We start from the raw sequence: 21,803 nt of genomic DNA, 5'->3' as shown, positions 1-21,803 counted from the left end.
TGTTAATTTTCCCTTAAAATTTTTCAAATGTTGAATGTGTATTTATTGTTTGTCCCTAACTATATTGTAGGCTCCTTGGAGGCAGAGGCTAGTGTGTTAAATTTTATTTCCCTTTTTTGGATACACAATAAAATGTTATATGTACAATAGGTGCTTAATAAGTACTCATTAGTTGACCTTGTAACCCACAAATATTCTGTGGACTATTTTAAGGATAAATTTGTTTTCCCTTGGCACAAACTATGTAGTCATAAAAAAATAAATTAAATAACTACTATGATGATCTTTAGCTACTATTCACAATGATACTATGTTTATATACACATGGAGGAATGATACTCATTTGCTTTGACTCTGAAGCTTTTATTCAAGGTTGTATGGGTTTTTTGTTTTCTGAGGTTTTTTTTGTCAATTATTAGTTTAGTTATCTAAAAATTGCCCAAGAACATATCCTTTCTTCTCTCTTTACAGTCTAATGACTGATTTCTTATTAAACAATGTAACTTACAGCCTGAGCTTACAGGATGTTATGTTCTTTTATAATAATGATAAACTCTCAACCTATAACTAGGGCAATCACAGATGAATGTTGTATAGTATTAGCTTGTCTGCAGCTCTTAGACCTCGCCTCCAAAGGTTACTGTTTAAAACAGTGTTGAATGCTGGAGAAAGAAAACTTTTACTATCCCATCAGGATTCCTACATCCTTTTAACTCTAATTGAGTTGGTTGTTGTGATATTGTTTAATGTCCTCAATAAAATTCACATTTGTTGACTTGAGACCATGTAATTAATAATTTTTTAAAAACTATTTTTAACAGTGGATTCAGTTAACTACTTGCCAGAGTTGTACAGTTAGTTTCTATACCATTATACTCTGGTGTCCAATGCAGCAGGCCAAAGTGCCCTGATGTACTGCCAAGTACCATGTGCTGAGATAGCTGTGGCCTAGAATCCCTGAGAGTGATGCCAGTCGTCATCAAGAAGCATTTTTTAAGCACCTATCTGTACATGGTTCTATCCTAGGCACTGTACAAAACGAGTTAAACAGACATGGCCCCTGCCCTCTGGGAGTTTTCAATCTAAGATGATGCTGACATGGACAGACATTAAGGATATTGAGACAACTGAACAAACATTGAACAAGAACATAAAGTACTAACATTATGCACAAGCAAAGGGGTAAGTGCATTTTGTGGGACAGTATTGTAAAGGAAGCCTCTTGGGACATAAACAATGTTGGGTAGAACATTTAAGTCAACCTCTATCAGGTTAGGTTAATTTTCATTGGATAGTTGGGTATTCATACAGACTTAATCAAAATAGAGACAGGACATTTCAGAAACAGAGTGTAACAGAAAGAAGACTTGGAGCAAGAAGAGAAGTTTAAAACTATATTGTAGATTCTTGGTGGCCTCCAAAACTTGCATTTCTGGATGGTTCTGAATTTGAAAATGGGATTGATATTTTGACTGAACAAGTTGGCATTTGAGTTGTGTAGGGAAAAATAGTTCAATGCAAAGGAATAAACAAACCCAAAACACCTGGAAACTTGAGTAGCTTCTGCCAGCAATCTATTTGATTGTTAAGTCTTTTTCGTAAACCGTTGTCCACTTAATAGAAACCTTGGAGTTCATGGGAACTGTAATCCTCTTAGGTTATCTTATGAAGTACCTAAAGATGCTCATTAAATTATGTTCTATATTAGAAACTATAGCACTCATAACATAGAAGTTATTTTTCAAGCATTGGTCAGGGTGTTTTTGAGGATACCTTTCTATCCCTGAGAAAGATCCTAGGAATTCTGAGCATTACTGTAAGCAGTGACTGCAGATGTTGAATGCTAAGTATGCCTGCCTTTCATTCATTAATTTCTTATCCTCCAAGATAGGCCTTTAACACCATTCATACATATAGACTTGAATTTAAATCGCAGCTGTAGCAAATCTATGTGCATAGTGTCTGCCAGATAAAACTCATTTCTTCTTTTTCAGTAGATAGTGACTTGTGTTTCCCCAGTAGTTCTCAGCTCACTATATGTCATTCAAATCTGAACTGCGAAAATTTGATTTACCCAAAATGTTTGGGTGTAGTAATTTTATTTACAAAAGCTTTTTTAGTGTACAAAAGAATTCACAGATTTCCTTTTAATTGCCATCTAGAGTATAAAGACAATACTGTTGAAAACATAAGTGGTAAAGCCTACTGAAACATTCAAAATTTGATAATCCTGTTTTAAAATATTAACACTTTTATGCCCTTTACATATTTAATTTGTAAGGTGCATTTATTCATACTTCTTCCTCCCCATTGGAATTGAGGTTTCAAGAGCTAGAGTCCTGCCTTTTACTCACTTCCCATAACTCTTTGTGCTTTAATTTGATAATACAAAGAATCTAGTGGCTATTACTATTTTCCTTCTGTGACCCCAAGTCATAGCATAATAGCGCATGATAAGCTTCCTAATAGGAGAGGTATGATTTGGGAACTGTCATTCAGAGGACTTCAGTGATCGTTCTTATTCACCAAATAGCCCACCTAGATAAGCTTTAGTTTTAAGAAATACCCTCTCTGGGTGGCAACTTATTCTCTTTATTTTATTATATATATATTTTTTGAGAGGCAGGGAAATAGACTCCCACATGCACCCTGACAGGGATCCTGCTCAAATCAACTGAGTTATCCTCAGCACCCAGAGCCGACACTCAAACCAGTCGAGCTACTGGCTGCAGGAAGGGAGGAGGGGGAGAGGGAAGGGAGAGAAGCAGATGGTCGCTTCTCTTGTGTACCCTGACCAGGAATTGAACCTGGGACATCCATACACTGGGCCAATGCTCTATCCACTGAGCCAACCAGCCAGGGCCAGCTTATTATTCTAATGGTATACTTACCACTAGACATTTAACTTTTTCCTTTTAATTACTAAACTAATCTTGAACTAGTCTGTCTGGAAGAGCCTTGAGAGGTTTAGACAAAATAAGACAAAAACCTAGACAGAATTTTGTCAGAAAACTGGAATTAGGGACCATAAAATGCAGGCAGCATCTTCATTTAACCCAGGATATCTTTTGCATGTGACCCAAAGGTGAGTAGAAAATGTCCAAAATGAAGAGTGAGGATTTTGTTGTTGCTTGTACAAAAAGAATTCACATGCAATCATCCAGGAAGAAAATTGAGCTAATTTTTTAAGAGCCTTCTGAGATCTTTAAAGGAAAAGATAATTCAAACATATGTAGATTGTCCATGTTCATGATAGATAAAAGTGATAGTGGTGGATTATTTTTTAAGAATTATGTTTTCATCCAAATGGTCGATTAACTTTTTTAGCAATTAAATTGCTGTACTCCATCAGTAGATAGTTCCAAGTACCCTGTTGTGAAAAGAGGTGGGAAAGATGGTGTATTGGAATCATGTAAAATACCTCTTTCCACATAAATCTTGATCCTGACTGGGCTGGAAATAGTCTTGTAACTTGGGTTCTGTACAGAATAATGAAAGAGGAAGATGTAGAGATTTTCTTTTTGAAGCTTTCATTCTAGTTCAGGAGTCGGCGGCAAACTTAGTGTGAAAGAACAACAGAAAAAGGAATAGATAGGGATAGGAAGGGAGAGAGATGAGAAGCATCAATCCTTCATTGCAGCTCCTTAGTTGTTCATTGATTGCTTTCTCAAATGTGCCTTGATGGGGGCTGGGGGGGCTACAGCTGAGCTAGTGACCCCTTGCTCAAGCCAGGGATCTTGGGCTCATGCCCATGACCATAGGGTCATGTTTGTGATCATCCAGCAAAGAGTTGGGGGGAATGATGTGGGAGAGTAGGAGAATTGCTGGAGCTTTGAGTTAGAGAGGGGATGGGAATTGGTAGATGAGTACATGTGCTGTGGAGTTCTGTGGCTCCAGTTTTCTGGTTATAGAATTATCAGTATAGAATATGAAAATTGAAGTGTTGTCTTTAACTTTTAGTACCAGCATTTGAGGGATCTTTGATGACTCACTGACATGACTTTTATTGTGCCTTTTGAGTTATAAACTTAACCTAGCAAATTTGCATGTTTTAAAGGTTAAACCCTACATTATAAGATTAAATAATAATGCATGTAACGCCTGTGGCACAGCACCTAGTATCATGCAGACACTAAAGAAATGGTAACTATTATTAGAGGATGTAGAGTCTGTATGAACTGAACTATTAATAGTTTTATCTATTTAGTCCCAAAAGGTACCTTGTCATAGTTTTAAATGGTATGTAAGTTAGAATTCGATGATAGTAAGTAAATTTGCTAAATTTAAATTATAGGTTCTTTGATGTCTCTCCAAATGTTCTTTCTACTTCACAGTGAGGTTTCCTTATTCAGTGACTAATGATATTACAGACTCCCATGTTCAGGGGGAAGTATTGATCAGAGGTTCTGTAGATGAGTGCTTGTTCTTTTATGGTTATTTCATCATCATATTGCTATGTTAATTTCTTTGTACAATGAAAATAAATTGTTTTTATGTGTAACATCCTCCTGTAAATTGTAAGCCCCCAGAAGGTAGGTAATAATACTTGTACCTTTCTAAGAAAATGTTTTAAGAAATGGGTTTTATGTAGAGGATATTCAACAAATATATATATTATGATTACTGAATCAGGGTTTCATAATTCTTAGATTAAACTTAGATATTTATTTCTTTAGGCCTTGGTCTAATTTAGGCCTAAGACCCTTCCACTATTCTGGAAGATTCTGGAGCTCAATTATATTATTGGGCTAAGTGGCAGTTAATTAGAATACCTCCAAATGTAGCTATTCCAAATAAATTCCAGAGGGAGGTAGTAGCCAAATTTCACAGTTAAGCACATAATAATAGAAGCATAATTGGCACACACACGGTTGTTGGAATGCCATAAAAACTGGTATTATGATTATTTAAAAAAGCTTGTTAGAGAATAATACTCAACTAATTATAGCATATTGAATATCAAAGTAAGATAGATTGATTTTGTATAACTGCAAGAAAATGCCTTGGTTACTTTCACACACTACCAAGATAGTAATCAGTGAAGTCAAAGAAGTGATATTCTTTCCGAGTACTAGAGTCTAATTGTGGCCAGCAACTGATTGGGAAGGACAAGCTGGAACAGCCATTTCATTTTGTAGTAGCCAAGGTGATTAAGAAAATGAGACTTTTATAAAAAGCAACTTTAGCCTGACCAGGCGGTGGCGCAGTGGATAGAGCGCCGGACTGGGATGCGGAGGACTCAGGTTCAGGACCCTGAGGTCGCCAGCTTGAGCGTAGGCTCATGTGGTTTAAGCAAAAGCCCACCAGCTTGGACCCAAGGTTGCTGGCTCCAGCAGGGGGTTACTCGGTCTGGGGAAGGCCCGTGGTCAAGGCACATATGAGAAAGCAATCAATGAACAACTAAGGTGTTGCAACGCGCAATGAAAAACTAATGATTGATGCTTCTCATCTCTCTCCATTCCTGTCTGTCCCTGTCTATCCCTCTCTCTGACTCACTCTCTGTCTCTGTAATAAATAAATAAATAAATAAATAAATAAATAAATAAATAAATAAATAAATAAATAAAAAAGCAACTTTAATCTTGGAGACATTAATCTTAGGTTTACTAATAAAGAAAAAAATTTAAAGAGGTTTTTTTTTTTTTTAATTTAAGAAATAAAACTTAGCTATTCATGAAATGTCTGAGAAATTCTAACCCTATTCAAATCAAGGTTTCCCTCACATTTATAACTTATTTCTAAAGTGTCAAAACAGCCAACCTCATTAAAATATTTTAGATCTATGGAAAATACTGAATGGAATGAGTCCTCTTTAAAACCTGTTTTGTGTTGAAACTTTGTCTTCTTTGTACCATAGGTCCAGTTGTGTACGTATTGGATCTTGCTGATAGACTGATCTCAAAAGCCTGTCCATTTGCTGCAGCGGGAATAATGGTTGGCTCTATCTATTGGACAGCTGTGACTTACGGTGCAGTGACAGTGATGCAGGTTCGCTATTTTACTCTATTCAATTATATTACTTTTGATGTGAAGATGTGTTAAAATAGATTTTGTTAGGAGTTTTAAATTTTATTTTGAACGAAGTACTGTAGTAATATTCCCATGACTTAAAAATAAGAAAATATATAAAAAGCTGTTAGTGAAAAATCGTCTTACTCCTTTATTTGCCCAGGTAGCCACTATTATTAATTTCATATAATCCTCCAAACTTTCTTTGTGCATATCCAAGAAAAAAAATAAGTATGTTCTCATACATACACACATCCTTTTCCTTTGTACCTGGAAGAAGCATATTGGAACTGCATACTTTTTTTTTTTTTCACAATCAATTTTAGAGATCTTTTCATAGAAATGTGCATAGCATTCTGTGTACAGAATTACAATTTAAAAGCTGTCTCTCGTTGATTAGAAAATTTGTTGCTTCCAGTATCTGATCAATAATTGTTGATGAAGATTAGAGACTTAAACTTAAGATTTAGTCATAGGCCCTTGACCCTTCTCTTTTTTTTTTTTAATTTTAATGGGGTGACATTGATAAATCAGGGTACATATGTTCAGAGAAAACATCTCTAGGACATTTGATTATGCTGCATTCCCATCACCCAAAATCCAATTGTTTTCCGTCCCCTTCTAAATGGTTTTCTTTGTGCCCTTTCACTCCCCCAAACCCCTCCCTCTCCCCCCCATCCCGTAACCCCCACACTCTTGTCCATGTCTGAGTCATTTTTATGTCCCACCTATGTACGGAATCATATAGTTCTTAGTTTTTTCTGATTTACTTATTTCGCTCAGTATAATGTTATCAAGGTCCATCCATGTTGTTGTAAATGATCCGATGTCATCATTTCTTATGGCTGAGTAGTATTCCATAGTATATATGTACCAAAGCTTTTTAATCCACTCATCCACTGACGGACACTTGGGCTGTTTCCAGATCTTCGCTATTGTGAACAATACTGCCATAAACATAGGGGTGCATTTCTTTTCAAACAATGCTATGGTGTTCTTGGGGTATAATCCTAAAAGTGGTATAGCTGGGTCAAAAGGCAGTTCGATTTTTAATTTTTTGAGGAATCTCCATGCTGTTTTCCACAGTGGCTGCACCAGTCTGCATTCCCACCAGCAGTGCAGGAGGGTTCCCTTTTCTCCACATTCTCGCCAGCACTTATTCTGTGTTGTTTTGTTGATGAGCGTCATTCTGACTGGTGTGAGATGATATCTCATTGTGGTTTTAATTTGCATTTCTCTAATGATTAGTAATGTTGAGAATTTTTTCATGTGTCTATTGGCCATCTGTATGTCCTCTTTGGAGTAGTGTCTATTCATTTCTTTTGCCCATTTTTTGATTGGATTGTTTGTCTCTCAGGTGTTGAGTTTTACAAGTTCTTTATAAATTTTGGTTATTAACCCCTTATCAGATGTATTGTCAAATATATTCTCCCATTGTGTAGTTTGTCTTTTTATTCTGTTCTTACTATCTTTAAGTCCAGTTGATCTAGTTGAGTCCTTTAAGTTTGCTATTTCTTTGTTAATTTTCTTTCTTGAGGATCTATCTAGTGATGTTATTTGGGTATTGAAATCCCCTACTATTATAGTATTGCTGTTAATCTCGCCCTTTAAATCCATTAAAATCTGCTTTATATATTTAGGTGCTCCTATATTAGGTGTGTAGATATTTATAACGGTTATATCTTCCTGTTGGATTGCTCCCTTTATCATTATGTAATGACCTTCTTTATCTCTTACTATATCCTTTGTTTTAAAGTCCATTTTGTCTGATATAAGTATTGCTACCCCAGCTTTTTTTTCATTTCCATTTGCATGAAATATTTTTTCCATCCTTTTATCTTCAGTCTATGTGCATCTTTTGTTTTAAGATGTGTCTCTTGTAGACAGCATCTGTATGGGTCCTGTTTGTTTTCTTATCCACGCAGCTACCCTATGTCTTTTGATCGGATCATTTAATCCATTTACATTTAAGGTTATTATTGATATATAGTTGTTTATTGCCATTTTATTCTTTAAAACTGTATTCCTCTTTTGCTATATTCTTTTTCTCCTTTGATCTGTTTACAACAGGCCCCTTAGCATTTCTTGCAGCATTGGTTTGGTTGTAATGAATTCCTTGAGTTTTTTTGTTTTGTGTTTTTTTTTTTTTTTTGTCTGGAAAGCTTTTTATTTCTCCTTCAATTTTAAAGGATAGCCTTGCTGGATAAAGTAGTCTTGGTTTTGAATATTTCTTGCCATTCCCTTCTGGCCTCAAGTGTTTCTGTTGAGAAGTCGGGTGTCATCCTTATGGGGGCTCCTTTGTAGGTGATAGTCTTTTTTTCTCTAGCAGCTTTTAATATTTTCTCTTTATCACTTAGCTTTGGTATTTTAATTATGATGTGTCTTGGTATAGATTTCTTTGGGTTTCTCTTTAATGGATTTCTCTGTGCTTCTTGAATTGTGAGACGTTTTCCTGCCTTAATTGAGGGAAGTTTTCAGCTCTGTTCTGTTTGAACAAAGTCTCTATCCCTTGTTCTTTTTCTTCTTCAGGAACCCCTATGATGCAGATGTTATTTCTCTTCATGTTGTCACAGAGCTCTCTTAGAGTTTCCTCAGACTTTTTGAGTCTCTTCTTTTTTCTGCTCTGCTTCCATGCCTTCATTTATCTTATCCTCTAACTCACTGATTCAATTCTCAGCTTTATCCATTCTGCTTTTAATTCCTTCTATTGTGTTCTTCATTTCTGATATTGTATTTGTCATTTCTGACTGATTCTTTTTTATTATTTCAATGTCCTTTTTTATATTTGCTATGTCTTTATTTAGGTGTTCGTAATGACCATCTATTGTTGATCTAATATCTTTGAGCATCCTAACAATCGTTATTTTAAACTCTGCATCTGTAATTTGGTTATATCTGACTCATTCAGGTCCTTTTCTGGGGATTTCTCTTGATTTATTTGTGTTGCAGTTCTCTGCCTTCTCATTTTGTCTGTGTAAAAGGAGGTTTTGGCCACTGGAGTCCACTGGGTGTGTTCTTTGTGTTCCCTAGGTGTGGTCTGTCTGCAGGTTCGCCACCCCCTCTGCTGTTGCTGCCTATGGCATTGGGGTATGGGCGTTGCTGGTGCCTGCCCACTGGGGCTGTTTCTGTGGTTTCCGCCTCCTTCACGGGAGTGGCTGTGGTCACGTGCTCGGGTGTACAAGCCTTGGTGGCCTTGGCCTTCGCCCTGCCCCCATGGGTGAGGTTATGCTCAGCCCTGAGGGCAGGGGTGAGCACTTTTGCTCAGCTGCGGGTCTCCACCTGATTCCGGGCTTTCACCCCGCCCCTGCAGGAGGAGCCTGCTCATGGGACAGCTGCAAGCCTTGGCTCCACAGGCCGGCGGGACTGTGTGCCCACGCTCAGTAGCGGGACTCCACCTGTTCTGGGCTTTTGGCTCCACCCCTGTGGGAGGAGCCGGCTCCCAAGTCAGGCCATAAGCCTCGGTTCCACAGGCGGGGCAAGGCTGTGCTCCTGCGCTCTTGCTCAAGGGCGGGTCTCCACCCCTTCTGGGGCTCCTGCCCTTCCCCCGCAGGCTGGATTGCAGGTGGTCCACAGCTGGGCTTGACCACTTTTGCATGTCCCCTCCTCCCCATCTGGGCAAGACTGAGCTCACACCTGGACCTCAGTGGTGGCCAGCCGGCTTCTGCGTCCCGCTGCCGCCCGCCCTCAGGCAAGCCCTCAGCCGTGTGGGTGCGGGCACTGCAGCTCAGACCCTAAGACTCATGACTATAGTCCGGAAAGCTCCTTCCTTCTAAGCAACTCTGCTCTGAGTGCCAGGGGAGAGCTTCTTTGGCTGGTGTCCTGCTTCCTTTTGCTGGTATTGCTGTTTCCAGGGGAAATATTCACTTCAGATCTGGGGAGTGACTCATCCCAGGAGTTAGGGTGGCTGTCTCTCAAAATGTTTCTCCCTGTGCCTCCTAGATGACTCTCTCTCTTCCTGCTACTCCAGTCCTCTCCTCTCCGTCCCCTGGAGCCCCGGGTGAGTGGTTGTGAGAGAGGTTTTCTGCGCGGTCCCTTTAAGAAGAATCCTGGGTCTGCTTGACCAGGTGGTGGCGCAGAGGATAGAGCCTCGGATTGGGATGCAGAGGACCCAGGTTTTAAACCCCGAGGTTGCCAGCTTGAGCTGGGCTCATCTGGCTTGTGCAAAAAGCTCACCTGCTTAGACCCAAGGTCACTGGCTTGAGCAAGGAGTTACTCGGTCTGCTGAAGGTCCATGGTCAAGACACATATGAGAAAGCAATCAATGAACAACTAAGGTGTCGCAATGCGCAATGAAAAACTAATGATTAATGCTTCTCATCTCTCCATTCCTGTCTGTCTGTACCTGTCTATCCTTCTCTCTGTCTCTGTAAAAAAAAAAAAAAAAAGAAGAAGAAGAAGAATCCTGGGTCTGAGAAATAAGTCTCTTTCTCACAAACAGTATCCTGTCTTGTTTCCAGCTAAATACTGTCCATATGCCTCTTGTAGGCTCTGGGGCTGCAGGCTGGGGCTTCGTTCCTGGGACTCAGGACCCTCCCTTCTCTGCTAAACTCACTTCCCGCCATGTAAGTCTCTCCCGGCTGCCATTCGCTCCCGGGAGCTGGGCAGCCTTCTCCACGTTTCCACTTTTCCTACCAGTCTCAGTGTGGCTTCTTCAGTGTTCCTTGGTTGAAGAGTCCTCTTAGTTTAGTCCAAAGTTGGTTTTTCCAGATGATGGTTCTTAAAATCAAGTTATAATCCACTTAGGTTCTGGGAGGTAGAAGTTGGTACGTCCACCTACTCCATCGCCATCTTGTCTTCCAACTCTTCTCTTTATATACGTCTTCCTTAAAGATTTTCAGCTAATATTAAGATATTTCTGTGCTTTTTTGTGTTCCGATCTGTCTTTTGCCCTAATCCTTCCCCAAATTCAGTTTTACAGTAGCAGTTTGACCCTTCCCAAATGACATCTTGGAACTTCACACTCAATTATTATTGAAATCAAAATTTTTTAAAGATTTTATTTATTGATTTTTCAGAGGAGGGGGGTCAGTAAGAGGTATTGACTCATAGTTGAGTCACTTTAGGTGTTCATTGCTTGCTTGTTTTATGTGCCTTGTCGGGCAAGCCCAGGATTTCCATCGGAAACCTCAGCATTCCACGTTGACACTATCCATTGTGCCACCACAGGCCAGGCAAAGGTGTTTTTTTCTCAGTTTGAAAGCTAAATTTATTCCCCAGTATAATTTATCTATACTTTTGATTCCTGCTATTATTTTTTCTCCTACTAGATTTATAGCCTACATTCTTAGGATTACCTTTAACTTTATAAAATATAACACTATATGCAGTCCACTGACCAAGTCCAAGCAATTTTTATTTTCATATGGCTTACATCTGTCATTTCCTTTTTACTGTCTCTAGCTAATGATTCCTTGTCACTTTCCCATCATGACCTGGATGACTAAAGGAACCTTTTCATTGGTTCCTCAAACTTTACTCCCTTCTATCAATTGATCCTTTCAAGTGAATCTTCCTAAAATAATACCCTGAGCATCTTATTTCAAGCTTACCATCTCCTCTGCCTTAAGTAGTGGTTCTCAAAAGCAGCACCTGGATTGGCTAAGCGTTTCATAAGCAACTCAATAAACGTACTTAGGTTTATACTATAGCTGATATAACTTGCTTTTCTTTAATATAAATTAGCGCATAGAAGAAAAAGGGAATTACAACAAGTCCTCAAGTAGTATTTCATTCAGCATCATTTTGTTATGTCGAGATATTGTAGGAACTTTTAATTTTTGAGAGAGAGAAGAAAGGAGAAAGGAAGGGAGAGAGATGAGAAGCATCACCTCATAGTTAAGTCACTTTAGTTGTTCATTGACTGCTTTTCCTATGTGCCTTGAAGGGGGGACTTCACGCTGACCCAGTGACCCCTTGCTCAAGCCAGCGACCTTGGGATCATGTTGATGAGCCTGCACTCAAGCCAGCAACCTTGAGGTTTCAAACCTGGGACCTCAGCGTCCCAGGTTGACACTATCCACTGCACCACCACTAGTCAGGCAAGATATGGTGGGAACTTAACTCTTGTTTTTATCAGTTAGCCTATGCTAAAATTAGTTTTATTAGTTATCATTTTGGGTAGTCACAGAAACTATCAATACCATTAAAGTGAGGACTTACTGTATATGTAATATGCCAAATATTGCACATAACCTATCTATGCCCGGGTCCATAATAAAGTCTTTCTGGTTGTTCCATTAATAGTTATGATGAGACAGTATCGTAAGACTTCTTCATAAAATATTGATGACACCCCAAAAATCTGGATATAGTCACTGGAATGAATCACAAGTAGTAACCTATCACTTGTCATGAGTGTAGTGGATAAAGATTGAAAACCACTAACTTCAAAAAAGATTCCTTTTTTTTTTTTTTTTGCGAGAGAGATAGAGAGGGTCAGATAGGGATAGAGAGGAAGGGAGAGAGATAAGAAGCATCAATTCTTCATTGCGGCACCTTAGTTGTTCATTGATTGCTTTCTCATATGTGCCTTGACAGGGGAGGGGGTGCTACAGCAGAGCGAGTGACCCCTTGCTCAAGCCAGCGAGCCTGGGCTTCAGGCCAGCGACCCCGCACTCAAGCCGGTGACTTCGGGGTTTCAAAGCTGGGTCCTCTGTGTCGCAGGCCGATGCTCTCTCTACTCTGCCACCGCCTGCTCATAACCTGAGCCTGCTTATAACCTGATTTGTTATGCAGGGTCCTCCACAGTCTTACTTCCTTCTGCTTTGAGAACCTGTTGGGCCGTCTCCTCTAACCTCTGTCCTTTGGCTTATGTCACCTCCCTGTCTCATACCTTTGCACCCAGTTTTAATCCAAATCTAAACCTTCCTTTCAGGCTTAATTCAGACATTTTTCCTCCTCAAAACTTACCAGGCAATTCCTGCCCATTGTGGTTAGTTTTTCCTGTGCATTGATAACAAATTTTTATTCCTCAAATGGCAGCTTATTTTGTGCTGACAAAGTGGTATTTCTTACATAGATTACCTAAGTTGTTTAACTTTTTCTGTATTCAGTGTATTCAGGGCTTACTTTTCATATTAGAAGGTAATTTGTTTGAAAGTAGAAACTGGTAATTATGCATTCCTGTATGGCATATAAAGATGGACTAACACTTAAAAGGCTTTCATAACTATTGTTTTTTATATGAACAGTTCTATCAGGTGTAACAGGCTTATCTGGTTGATTATAGTCTCTGCAATAATTCGTTTTACTCCAATAATGAGTATCAGTACATGATTACATCAAGGAAGTTCAGGATCATTTACTAGGACTGATAAAGATGTGACAATTTAGAGCAGATTATACATTATTTAACGTACAGATACGTTACAGGTGTATATCTGTTGCAGGTGAGGAAACTAAGGCCCTCTGAGACTGAGTGATTTTTCTCAAGATCAACTGACTATAAGAAATGAGATGGCTCTTCCTGACCAGGTGGTGGTGCACTGGATAGAACCTCAACCTGTAACGCTGAGGACCCAGGTTCAAAACTCTGAGGTTGCCAGCTTGAACAAGGGGTCCCTGGCTCAGCTGGAGGCCCCCCCATGCCTGTCAAGGCATGTTCATTAAACAACTAAATGCCACAACTTCAAGTTGATTCTTCTTATCTCCTTTCCTGTCTCTCTCCCTCTCTCTCTTTTTCTCTCCTTTCTCCCTCTCTCTCTCCCCCTCTCCTTCTCTTTCTCTCTTCCTCTCGCTCGCTTTTTAGCGAAAAGAAATAGGATGGCTCTTTTTGAGGCAAAAACTTTAACTCAGTCTTAAAAAGGAATTTTGATAAGGAAACAAACACTTCAACGACACAGGAGCCAATTACAGAATATAGTATGTATCCTCTAAAAAGGGCTACCAGTTGCATCTGGGGATTTGAACCATATTGTTATGATACATTTAAAAAGTTAGCACTGAGCCGAAGTCTATGTAAAATATAAAACAAATTGCAAGTCCTGACCCCCAGCCTCAAGGAATGTTGTCTTAAGACAAAGTGAACATAAATGAACAACTCAAGAACAGGTATAAGGTTATATAAACAAATGTGAAGAGAGTGTAGAAAACTATTTAAACAGTGTGTTAATTCAACAAAAGTAAAGAATTATTTGAAATTATGAAAAACATAAGTCTTGAGCTGACCCTTGAGGGAAATACACTGCTCATAACAATTAGGGGATATTGTATAGTTTCATATTAATTTTGAAATATCCCCTAATTGTTGTGAGCTGTATAATTGGATTGGTAGAGGGGAAGAAATTATATAAGCAAGAAGACAAAAATGAACATGATGGGCCCTGGCTGGTTGGCTCAGCGGTAGAGCGTCGGCCTGGCGTGCGTGGGACCCGGGTTCGATTCCCGGCCAGGGCACATAGGAGAAGCGCCCATTTGCTTCTCCACCCCCGGAGCTGAGGCTCCATTGGAGCAAAGATGGCCCGGGCGCTGGGGATGGCTCCTTGGCCTCTGCCCCAGGTGCTAGAGTGGCTCTGGGCATGGCAGAGCGATGCCCCGGAGGGGCAGAGCATCGCCCCTGGTGGGCATGCCGGGTGGTTCCCGGTCGGGCGCATGCGGGGAGTCTGTCTGTCTCTCCCCGTTTCCAGCTTCAAAAAAATACAAAAAAAAAAAAAAAAAAAATGAACATGATGGTTAATGGTAACAATAAAGAGAAAGACCTAAAATGATGATAATACATATATATTAGGTGTTATCATTTAGAAATAATCTTTACATATGCTGTCTCATGTGAAAAGTTTTTGTGGGTTTTTTTTAGCTCAGAAATGAGAGAGAGCCTGACCAGGCAGTGGCACAGTGGATAGGGCGTCGGATTGGGATGCAGAGGACCCAGATTCGAGACCCCAAGGTCGCTAGCTTGAGCGTGGGCTCATCTGGTTTGAGCAAAGCTCACCAGCTTGGACCCAGGGTCGCTGGCTCGAGCAGGGAGTTACTCGGTCTGCCGTAGCCCCACAGTCAAGGCACATGTGAGAAAGCAATCAATGAACAACTAAGGTGTCACAACGAAAAACTAATGATTGATGCTTCTCATCTCTCTTCATTTCTGTCTGTCTGTCCCTTTCTATCCCTCTCTCTGACTCTCTCTCTGTCTCTGTAAAAAAAAGAAAAAGAAATGAGAGAGATTAACAGTGAACAGGAAGTGTGTGATTTAAGAGTATTAGGAAGACTTTTTTTTTTTTTTTTGTATTTTTCTGAAGCTGGAAATGGGGAGAGACAGTCAGACAGACTCCCACATGCGCCCGACCGGGATCCACCCAGCACGTCCACCAGGGGGCGATGCTCTGCCCACCAGGGAGCAATACTCTGCCCCTCCGGGGTGTTGCTCTGCCGCGACTAGAGCCACTCTAGCGCCTGGGGCAGAGGCCAAGGAGCCATCCCCAGCGCCCGGGCCATCTTTGCTCCAATGGAGCCTCGGCTGCGGGGGTGGAGAAGCAAATGGGCGCTTCTCCTATGTGCCCTGGCCGGGAATCGAACCCGGGTCCCCCGCACGCCAGGCCGATGCTTTACCGCTGAGCCAACCGGCCAGGGCCGGAAGACTTTTATCTACCTGAATATATTTGTTAAGGAATGTGATCCACTACACCATTAGCAGTATTTAGGATTTTCTTTTTCATTCATTCTTTTTTCTCTATTTTTAATCTTTTTTTTTTTTAATAGAGACAGAGAATCAGACAGTGAGGGTCAGATAGGTACAGACAGGAAGGGAGAGAGATGAAAAGCATCAATTCTTCGTTAAGGCATCTTAGTTGTTCGTTGATTACTTTCTCGTATGTGCCTTGACCCGGGGGGGCTCCAGCTGAGCCAGGGACCCCTTGCTTAAGTCCACAACCTTCAAATCAAGCCAGCAATCTCGCACTCAAGCTGGTGATCCCATGCTCAAGCTGGATGAGCCCGCTCTCAATCAGGCGACCTCAGGGTTTCAAACCTGGGTCTTCCTCGTCCCAATCCAACTCTTCATACACCGTGCCACTGCCTGGTCAGGCTCCACATACTTTTATAAAATATTTTTACCTGGATCAAGTGTTTTCTAGAATTTCAGTTTTCCCTGATCATTCTCAGCTTGACTTTATTTCATATCTCCTTGTAGGCATCCTTTAAAAATGTGCTATATAAACTAACATAAAGGACATCTCATTTTTGAAAACAAATTCATAAGCTTGTTCTTCTGAGTGTATGTTATCCCTGGCAGCTTCTAGTCTTCCCTACCTTCTTTCCTTTCCCTCCATGCCTGTCCTTCCTTTTTTTCTCCTTCTTCCTGTCAAAAATATAGACAGGGACCTTTCTAGTCCTTTCTTCCTGGCTTATTCCTGAAGTGTGATCAGAAAAACTACATGGAGTCCTTTACCGTAGGGTCCTACTACCAAGCTATTGCCTCATTATATGATACCTGAGTGGGCTAAATGCTCAAGGTTCTGAAGTATTCTTCTTCCCCTTTCTTAACTGTGAAGAATAATCCTTCAGAGAAATATGTGTAATTTGTGAGCAATTGAAACTTTTGGCTAAAGGGAGATCATTTGAGACCTTTGAAAAAGAATATTTAGGGAAATTATCTAGTTAAAAATAGGAAGCTCACTAATAAAATGGTGGTGTTGAGAGAAGTGTAAGGCGAAGATTGATCAGTAAGTGGAAAAGATTCTGCTTGGAGAGGAAGTATGGAGATTCACAAATCAGAATTAATCATGTGTCTGGCCTGTGGTGTCGCAGTGGATAAAGTGTCGACCTGGAACGCTGAGGTCACCAGTTCGAAACCCTTGGCTGCCTGGTCAAAGCACATATGGGAGTTGATGCTTCCTGCTCCTCCCCCCTTCTCTCTCTCTCTCTCTCTCATCTAAAAAAATGAATTAAATACAAAAAAAGAAAAAGAATCATGTGCTTCTTGCCTTCTGGGATCTAAACCAATTGAGAAATAGCCTTATGACCCAGATGAGAGGGGGAGGATTGTTCTAGCTCCATTACCCCGTGGGTAGGGTACTGGAGGGTTCCTGGATTGGAAAAAATGACTAGAACCTGTGGCCAAAACTCCTTACAGCAGTCCCCCAAAGTGAGGCAGCAGAATTGCATTTTAGGAGAGTTAAGTGTGTTGGCATTTAGCCAACCAGAGAGATCTCACTCTATCCCAGACACCGCTAAGTGAGGATAAGGAGCCAAAGAGAAGGGAGTTTTCAGGTCATCTCCTGAAGCCAGGCCCTGCCACTTTGCTGGCTGTGCTTACCTCTGAGTAGGAAGAACAGGAAAACAGAGGCTCTGCTAGAAGGCAGATAGGACCTAAAATAGCCCAGGTAAACCAAATCAATTGGGAGGAATGGAAGCAAGAATTGGAAATCCCCTCCCTTCTCTTCAGATATGATCAATGTAGGTCAACCATTTTTAAAACTTCTGTTCCAATGTAATATGACATCGCTTGAGAGATTTTTTTCCTCCTTGAATGAGAGACGCTTCTTATGAATAAATTAGGACTGATAATTTTCCAGCTTATTTTTTTAATTTTTGTATTTTTTTGACATTTAGCATTTCCTCTAAAATGAATTGAGCTCAGGCATGCAATAACCCTTCATAGATAAGGAAATGATTCTAGCAAATTCTGTGTTTCACAGGTTGTAGGTCATAAAGAAGGTCTGGATGTTATGGAGAGAGCTGATCCTTTATTCCTTTTAATTGGACTTCCTACTATTCCGGTCATGCTGATATTAGGCAAGATGATTCGCTGGGAGGATTATGTACTTAGACTATGGCGCAAATACTCAAATAAACTACAAATTTTGAACAGTATATTTCCAGGTAAGGCCCTGAATTGAGGTTGTAACAAGCATGCCAAATTAATCTATGAAAGAATGCTTCTGAACGCCTCTTAAGTCAGAATCCCGGATAGCCAGTCCCCTGCCGTCCCGCCAGCGGGCCCCTGCACTTGGGGACCCGGCCAGTGCGAAGAGCCCCTCGTCCTGGGAAACGGGGCGCGGCCCGAAAGGGGGCCGCCCCCTCGCCCATCACGCAATGCACGTGCAGGTTCATGGGGAACCTGGTGCTAAACCATTCATAGATGACCTGCTTCTGGGTCGGGGTTTCCTACATAGCAGAGCAGCTCCCTCACTGCGATCTATTGAAAGTCAGCCCTCAACACAAGGGTTTGTAAAAAAAAAAAAGAGAGAGAGAGAAAGAATGCTTACCACAAAGATATTTTAGCTGTGCTAATTTTTTTTAACTCTAATAGCCTGTATGTTTTTCCTCTAGGGATTGGCTGTCCTGTTCCTCGAATTCCAGCTGAGGCTAATCCTTTAGCAGATCATGTCTCTGCCACCCGGATTCTGTGTGGAGCTCTTGTCTTTCCTACTATTGCGACAGTAGTTGGTAAACTGATGTTTAGTAGTGTTAACTCTAATTTACAAAGAACAATCTTGGTAAGATGGCTTTAATATTACTTTTTTTTTTCAAGTAATTATACAAAAGAGAATGAACTGTGTACTTGTTTTCAAAAAAAAACAAAAAGAAACCAATGGGACTGGATAAATATTCTGCAGCTCCTGTGCCATAAGCCTCCATTTGATCCTCACTGTTACCTAATAGCAAGAAAAAGGGAAGGACCCAGCGCAGCAGTCTGGCCTTCCAGAACTGAGCTGGGGGGGAGTTCTTTCCTGGAGTAGGCATGAAACATCACACCCACCCCTCTGGCCAGCAAGATGATGGCGAAGGGCCCCTGCTCTAGGGCCAGACTGCTGGGTTCAGACCCTAGCATGCGCAGATAGTACCTTGTTGAGAAACTTAAATTTCATGACTTCTCTATGCCCACAGAATGAAGGTAGTAATGGTAGCTACTTCAGTAAACTTATTTTTATTGTGATGTTTCTTTAAATCTGCATTATAAAAAGCTAATTTTCCTTTTTATTTTAGGGTGGAATTGCTTTTGTTGCCATAAAGGGAGCATTCAAGGTCTACTTCAAACAGCAGCAATATTTACGGCAGGCACACCGCAAAATTCTCAATTATCCAGAGCAAGAAGAAGCATAAACTGTGACTTCTGGTTGTTCTGCAGTCCTCTCATCCTACGAGTCTGTTGTGTTGTTCTGATTCCATCGTTAATGCACAGTAGTGGAGACTTGTGATAAGCTGCTGCTCTCGTATTTTTAAGAAATATAATAAAGAAAGCACTTAGGGCCGGGGAAATCCTCTCAGTAATCACGGAACCTAAGGATGTGATTTCATTCCCATTGTTCTGAATGTACTTCTTTTATGGCAGTCATCTGAACCATTCTCCTAGCATGGTAAACCTGGGCTTTGTTCACATTTTCTTCAGGCAGAATGTAAAGATCAACCTGTGCAAATACTGAAAAATGCACATGCTGTTTTATTCAAATGCCTCTTTTGTACATGTTCAGTGTTTTCTTAGAATCAGCTACTCAATGAAGGTACTATGAGGATTTTCCTCACTGGCATAATATGATTACATGTTAAACAGGGAGTACATGTTAATACGGGGAAATGCAAATTAAATTAGTTATAAATATATAACAAACCAAAAATGTATGTAAACATTCAAATGATTATCTGAACAAATGCAATTTTGTTGTTTTTCTTAACCCATGTGATGTTCTCCAAAATGTGTAGGGTAAAAATTCACAGGGCTTCCAGATCACTTTTTCACTATTAAATATTATTTATATGATGTTAACATCTCATAGTTCATAATGTAATTTTGACTCATACAGTCTGTATGTGTGTGTGAGTATGTGAGTGAGAGACAGAGACATCAGGTCCTTCCATCACTGGAATAGGGTTTTTAAATCCATATTTCTAGAAATTAGAGCTGCCAGATTATAGTAGTTCAAGCACAGAGAATGATTTGCAAAAAAAAAAAAAAAATCAATAAAATTATTTTACTCTTCTCTTTTACTGAGTCAGTTATTCAGATAATGGCCGACCAGCTCCCATTTGGCCAGGCACGAGGCTGTGAGGTACAGGCCGCAGACAGACAGACAGGGCCCTGGTCTTCTGTAGTGTCCAGTCTGCTTTCAACGGTGAAACCAACAGTGGGAAAGCAAGGCGAGGCCTGGGGCTTTCTGGTTTCAAACCAGTCAGGGAGGGGATAATTATAAAGTTACGTCTTGAGTAAAGATTGAGATCACTGTTTTTAAGTCAATTTATTATTAAAAACCCAATGCAAATGTTTTTAGATTTTAATTGCTTGTCATATTGATGAGGATAGTACTTTAATTATCACTGTTTAACTAGTTTTACATTCATTTTTCAAAAGTGGTTATTTTAAGCCATTTTTAGTTGTGGCCCTTTTAATGTTCAGCAATCTGAATAGTCCTGCAGTTATTTTTATTAAAATTAAATGTTTAAAAGTTAGTTCCATAAATCCTATTTATTTTCTTATTTACAGTATCTAATGCATGGCAATAATAAACATTTTCCCTTACTGATAAGTGACCACTTCTCTTTAGGGGTATAGCAAATATTGGTTGAGCTATGATAGATTGCAATAATGTTTGTTAACTTTAGTCATTCATTTAAGACTGGTATCTTTTTATAGTGTGAATGTTTTAATTTTGAGTTATTACATGAAGCTGATGTGATTGGCTGTTGAACATTCAAAGTTGTAATTGGGGAGGGAGGGAATTTTGACTGACAGTGGGCCCTATTAAGAACACGGCTACAGTTCTGAAGGGGAAATAAAAATGATTATATATTTTAAAAAAAAACTTAGATTATATAGCTGTAATTATAAAATATATTGGCTTTTCTCTAATTTTTAAGATGAAAAGACACTAGAGATTTCCTGCATAGTGTTATATAGAACAGTGTGTAGGCAGCCTTCACTGAAGTGATATAAGCACACCATTCCGCTTTACCACTTTAATGCCCAAGGGGGGAGCAGCTGCTTAGATTCATTGGCATCGGGGCTTGTGAGGGCCAGAGACGCAACTCCAGTCCTCTGGAGACGGGAACGGGGTTTCTGGGGCGGCGGGGAGGGACTTGCAAGAGCCTGGGGACCACGAGCGGCCTCTAGCCCTGGAACGGAACTCTTCAATCTAAAGAGCCTCATTAGCTCGAGAAGCACCATGTCCTCGTCTCTCAGAAAGGAGGCCCGCACCACTGTGAAGCAACAAGCGCACGGGCTGACCGACGTTGGATGGACCCGGGTTCAAATGCTGATTCTGCTTTTAGTAACTGGACCTAGGCCAAGCGACAACTTTCAGCTATAATATTTCTCATCTCTGAACTGCAAGTAATCTCAGTTAATCGGAAGATATTTCTAGGATTAACTGAGGAATTAAAGGAACAGAGGCGCTTTTGGCTCAAAATAGCCCCTACAGAGCAGTAGTTGTTTCTTAATTGCTAAGTAGAATGTTAGCACTCGTTGGAAAAGGGAATGAAGAAGTAAAAGGCATTAGGGGACAGAGTAAAGGGATGCTGTGGACTTCTGGAATGGGTGGGTGTGTTTCGTGTTTTTCAGTTCATTTTCACATTGCTTTACCATGTTATTTCTATAAACTAATGTTTTAAACCTCTTTTATGGAATTCAATGACAACTAGTAGAATTCTGTTTGCAGAAGTTAACTTATCTCCAAAGTGGCTGAAAATATTGTTCATCATTACATGATTATCAAATGACTGTGAAGACTATAAAATTAAACTTAGTGACTTAATTAGTCACTGCCTAGTTAACTGTTCTGTAATTTTTTTAAACATCTTGTTTTAATATAGCAGGCTATCTCAATACTGGCTGGATTAGGTTAAATAAAGAATTTATATGTTCTCTA

General features: G+C 40.1%; 1 protein-coding gene across 1 annotated transcript in view; it reads left to right on the top strand.

Moving 5' to 3' along the window:
* The window catches only part of MARCHF5 (membrane associated ring-CH-type finger 5), a 72,148-nt gene extending 50,345 nt beyond the window's left edge, over positions 1-21,803 (top strand). Inside the window, exons 3-6 of the mRNA XM_066355681.1 lie at positions 5,858-5,988; positions 17,640-17,823; positions 18,274-18,440; positions 18,931-21,803. Of these exons, the coding sequence (XP_066211778.1) occupies positions 5,858-5,988; positions 17,640-17,823; positions 18,274-18,440; positions 18,931-19,047 (599 nt within the window). The 3' untranslated portion in view covers positions 19,048-21,803. The remainder of the gene's footprint in view (positions 1-5,857; positions 5,989-17,639; positions 17,824-18,273; positions 18,441-18,930) is intronic.

The sequence above is a fragment of the Saccopteryx leptura genome, chromosome 13 (assembly GCF_036850995.1).
Source record: "Saccopteryx leptura isolate mSacLep1 chromosome 13, mSacLep1_pri_phased_curated, whole genome shotgun sequence".
NCBI lineage: Eukaryota > Metazoa > Chordata > Mammalia > Chiroptera > Emballonuridae > Saccopteryx > Saccopteryx leptura.
This window is presented reverse-complemented; position numbering and strand designations above follow the sequence as displayed.